General features: G+C 37.6%; 1 protein-coding gene across 1 annotated transcript; it reads left to right on the forward strand.

The window, feature by feature from the left end:
* The first annotated feature begins 338 nt into the window (after positions 1-338).
* On the forward strand, positions 339-3,744 carry LOC108910182 (fatty acyl-CoA reductase wat-like). Its single transcript, XM_018714723.1, has 7 exons — positions 339-407; positions 1,919-2,543; positions 2,594-2,703; positions 2,757-3,013; positions 3,081-3,274; positions 3,335-3,592; positions 3,645-3,744. Exons 1-7 carry the CDS (start codon positions 395-397, stop codon positions 3,742-3,744), a joined length of 1,557 nt encoding a protein of 518 aa, XP_018570239.1. The 5' UTR covers positions 339-394.
* Positions 3,745-4,331: the final 587 nt, after the last annotated feature.

Below are 4,331 nucleotides of genomic sequence, written 5' to 3' on the forward strand. Positions count from 1 at the left end.
TGTAATTCTTTAAAGAATTTATTATCCCGACCTAACCGAAAAATAATTGATAACTGATCGCTTTGAACAAAGCAATTTTATTTATTTATTTATTTTTTAATAAAAACACTATTTTCAGGGTTTTTTTAATCCCAATAAGAGACACTTGTACAACACGCTGTTTTTATTTCAACTTTTACAACAGTTGTTAAAAGGTTAAAACAATTAGATAGAATGATGTGAATACAAAGACCATTTCGTAAGTAGTCCAATTTCCTTCAAATATTATATGCGTGTCCTAATTACCAAACTCTGAATGTTGAAACTGCACTACTTTTGTAAGGGAAGTCGTTAATTATCGTCAGTTCTATTGTGAACTGAACTAGAAAGTGTCTAAGACTAATATATTGTCATAATGATTGATTCGCGTAAGTACTAAAAATTAAGGTATCTTTCGCTATTACTGTATATTTTTTAATCCAAATTGTTTATAGTTATATTTCCGATATAAAAATCAACATTCGTATAAAATAAACTATAAATTGCTCAAAAACATGATTTTTTTTCCACTCAAATCATGCCTCAAAAAAAGTTCTATAATTTCGAAATTAATTTTTCTCAACTTAATTTGATGTATTTTTTAAATAATATGTAGTATGTAAGGTAAGTTACATTATATTTATACATACAGGGTGTTAACGAATGTATGTCAAAAATTTAAAGGGGTGAAAAAGGAGCAAAACAGCTAATTAAAAATTTGCTTAAAACTGTTTTGGAACTGCTGAAATACATGTATTTTATCACGGCGGGTACTTGCAAAAATTCTGTAACACTTTTTACGAGTTTGTAGGTTTTTTATGAAGCCGGACTGTATTCGAAAGTCAGTTTGAAAATACATTGTTGTAGTGATTGCTGTGCTGTTTTTCGATAGTACATTTAATAGCAGTATTTCCAAGTTTTCTTCTGAAAATGGCCCATTTATTTAGCAATCGCGAATATTATGATATGCTCATAATTTATGGCGAAGCAAACGAAAATGCCTACAGAGCTTGTCAAGTGTACCCTGCAAGATATCCTGAATGACGAAGAATCTTAAATGTCGAGGAGATGCTTTTAGATCTCGCCGAAGAAGATCCGCATCGTAGCTCCAGAAATATCGCACAGCAAGTAAATATTTCGCATCCTGTTGTGTGGCGGACATTACAAGAAGATCAGTTGTACCCATTTCATATTCAACGTATTCAAGCGCTTAGTCCTGAGGATTTTCCACTACGCCGAGGTTTTTGCAAATGGTTGCTTCAGGAGAATGCAAGAAACCTTCAATTTGCAGCACAAATACTTGTTACAGATGAAACAACACTCACCACTGTACTATCGAATATCCACACGAAATACGTCGTGGTGACTTTCAGCAACAGTTTTCAGTAAACATGTGGGCCGGTATCGTTAATGACACTGTAATAGGTGCTTCATATCTAAATTTTTTGCAAAATCGCTTGCCGGAGTTAGTGGAAAACGTGCCTTTCTAAACAATACTTTTTCCGATCGCTGGATAGGCCGCACGGCAGCCTCACCCACCCCCCCTCCCACCCCCTGGTGCCCGGACCGCACCTCTATAAACTTCTTTTTGTAAGCGAATTGAATACGTCGCGCTGAAGCTTGTGTGCAAGTAAATGGTGGGTACATCGAACATCTTCTATGAAAATCAGCAGTTCTCAAAAAGTGGCTCCTTGCAATCTTGTCAACACAAATACGTTTATTTACCTCATTTTGACATAACGAACACGGACATGCGGCCAAAATATTTAATATAAGTTCATTAACACCCTGTATTGTTATATGATTTAGACTAGAAGTCGACAGCTTACGCGGGATATAGGTAGAATATTAGTATTATCTACTTCATTTTTATTGAACTCTTTGATTTCATACCTTGCAGTTAACAACCAAACCGACAGTGAAGGACAAAGCGATGAAAACCTATCCCCTATAAAAAAATTCTTCACCAACGCCAACGTCTTCCTCACTGGTGGCACCGGATTCCTAGGGATGCTTCTGTTGGAGAAGCTCTTGTTTGCCTGCCCAAATATTTCCAACATCTACATGTTGGTGAGGAGTAAGAAAGGAAAATACGTACAAACCAGATTGGAAGAGCTCTTTGACGACGTCGTCTTCGCTAGACTGAGAGAGCAGTATCCTAACTTCAGAGAGAAGATTTTCCCTATTGAAGGTGATTGCGAACTTCCAAACCTAGGTCTTAGTATACAGGATAGAGTCCTTTTAATCACCGAGGTTAACATCGTCATCCATGCGGCAGCCACTGTTAGATTCGATGAATCCCTGAAGAAGGCTTCCATCATCAATGTTAGAGCTGTTCGAGATATCATGAGACTGGCCCAGCGGATGCCCAATCTAAAGTCGTTAGTTCACGTATCCACAGCTTTCTCCAACTGCACACATAGCCACATAAAGGAAGAGGTTTATCCTCCAGCTAGGGACTACAAGAAGCTGCTGCTTGTGACGGAGGCTCTGCCTGATGACATCTTAACAAGGATAACCCCACTGTAAGTACCTACTCGATTCTTTAGTTTGTCTTGATACTATAACTGTTTAGACTTTTGGAAAACTACCCCAACACGTATTCGTTCACCAAGCAAGTCGGAGAAGACGTCGTGAGGCAGGAAGGCGCAGGACTACCAGCGGGGATACACAGACCGTCAATTGGTAGTGCAAGAAGCTAGTTCTTTTTTATTCGTTGACGTTTGTTTTGTTTTTAGTCCAATCAACATACAAAGAACCAGTTCGCGGTTGGACTAACAACTTTTACGGTCCCACGGGATATCTAGTTGGTGGTGGGTTGGGTTTGATGAGGACAGCTGAAATTTACTCGGATGTCAAAGCGAATATGGTGCCGGCAGACATGGTTGTGAACTCGATCATAGCAACTGCTTGGGACATCGCAGAGAGATTTGCTGGAAGGGACCAAAAGGGAAACGAAGTTCCGGTCTACAATTTCGAAGCCAGTCACAGTCCTGTAAGAAGTATTATTTTAATTTAATGTTGAGCAAAATTCTTTAATATGGGTTGCATTATTTTCTTAGATACTGACTTGGGAAGACTACATAAAGATATGTGGAAGATTCGCCTACAGATACAGCTCAGTTCACGCCATGTGGTACATGTTTTTCATACCAACACGAAACCGAATTTCTTACGTCATTGCTGCATTTTTCCTCCATAAAATACCTGCCTTTGTGGTGGATGCTGTTCGATTTTGTTTAAGGAAGCCCCCGATGTAAGTCTCTTTGTCCAGTACCAACTCCAAAAATGCGATAACGACGCTTTTTTCTTTTAGACTGTTGAGGGTGTATAAAAAAATAGACAAAATGGTTGACGTGTCGAGTTACTTCATACTTAAGGAGTGGTCCTTCGAGTCCGAGAACGTCCCGAGACTTAAAACTAAAATGTATGATGAAGACAGGACAACCTTTTTCTGTGATATGAAGGATTTTGAGTGGGAAGAATACTTAGAATACTGTGTTCGAGGAATCAGGATATACTTGATAAAAGACCCCTTGGAGACGATTCCTGTAGGACAGAAGAGATTTAGAAGGTAACTTGCACGAAAGTACGTTTAAAAATAAAATTGATAAGTTTCCTTTTAGGTTATATTGGATACACCAGTTCACTAAAACTGTAGTCGCCGCCTTGTCCCTATGGATTTCGTGGTGTTTCTGTTCTTTGACATTTGGATCTGTGCTTTAATAATTTCATTTATTAATGAAAAAAAGCATGTAACAATGTTTCACTAACTTATTCAATATACTTTCATATTTCTGTAAAACTGATTGTTTTTACTGTCATATCCAGTACATCTAAGCTACGGGGTATCCAGAAAATAAAAAAGTGAATATGTTATAAGAGTAACTACCTTTATTTTTACTGTTTCGAAAAATTGTCTATTTAACTTCTTCTAAAGATAGTACCTACAACTTTCCCAAGGAAAATTGTAAATGAAAATAGCAACATTTTTATTTCCTTATTCAAAATGAACAAACATTAAAGTCGAAAGTGAGCATCGTTTTGATATTGGATTGAGACTGACGAGTTTTCAGATATTGACTTTTTGAACGTAGCAATCATCAGTTGAAGTCGATGGTCTTCTTGGTCGAGGATCATCTTCAATTGACTGACGACCACTTTAGGTTACGCTAATAATGGGGGTTTCTGGTGCCTATCGATGCTGCGAATTGACAAATTTGAAAATTAGTGACGTACAGGACATTCGTTGGGAGTTTACCTACTTGTTTCAATACCTGACACCAAGACGGGCATTTTAAGAAAATTTACAA

Source organism: Anoplophora glabripennis, unplaced genomic scaffold (genome assembly GCF_000390285.2).
Source record: "Anoplophora glabripennis isolate ALB-LARVAE unplaced genomic scaffold, Agla_2.0 scaffold322, whole genome shotgun sequence".
Lineage (NCBI taxonomy): Eukaryota > Metazoa > Arthropoda > Insecta > Coleoptera > Cerambycidae > Anoplophora > Anoplophora glabripennis.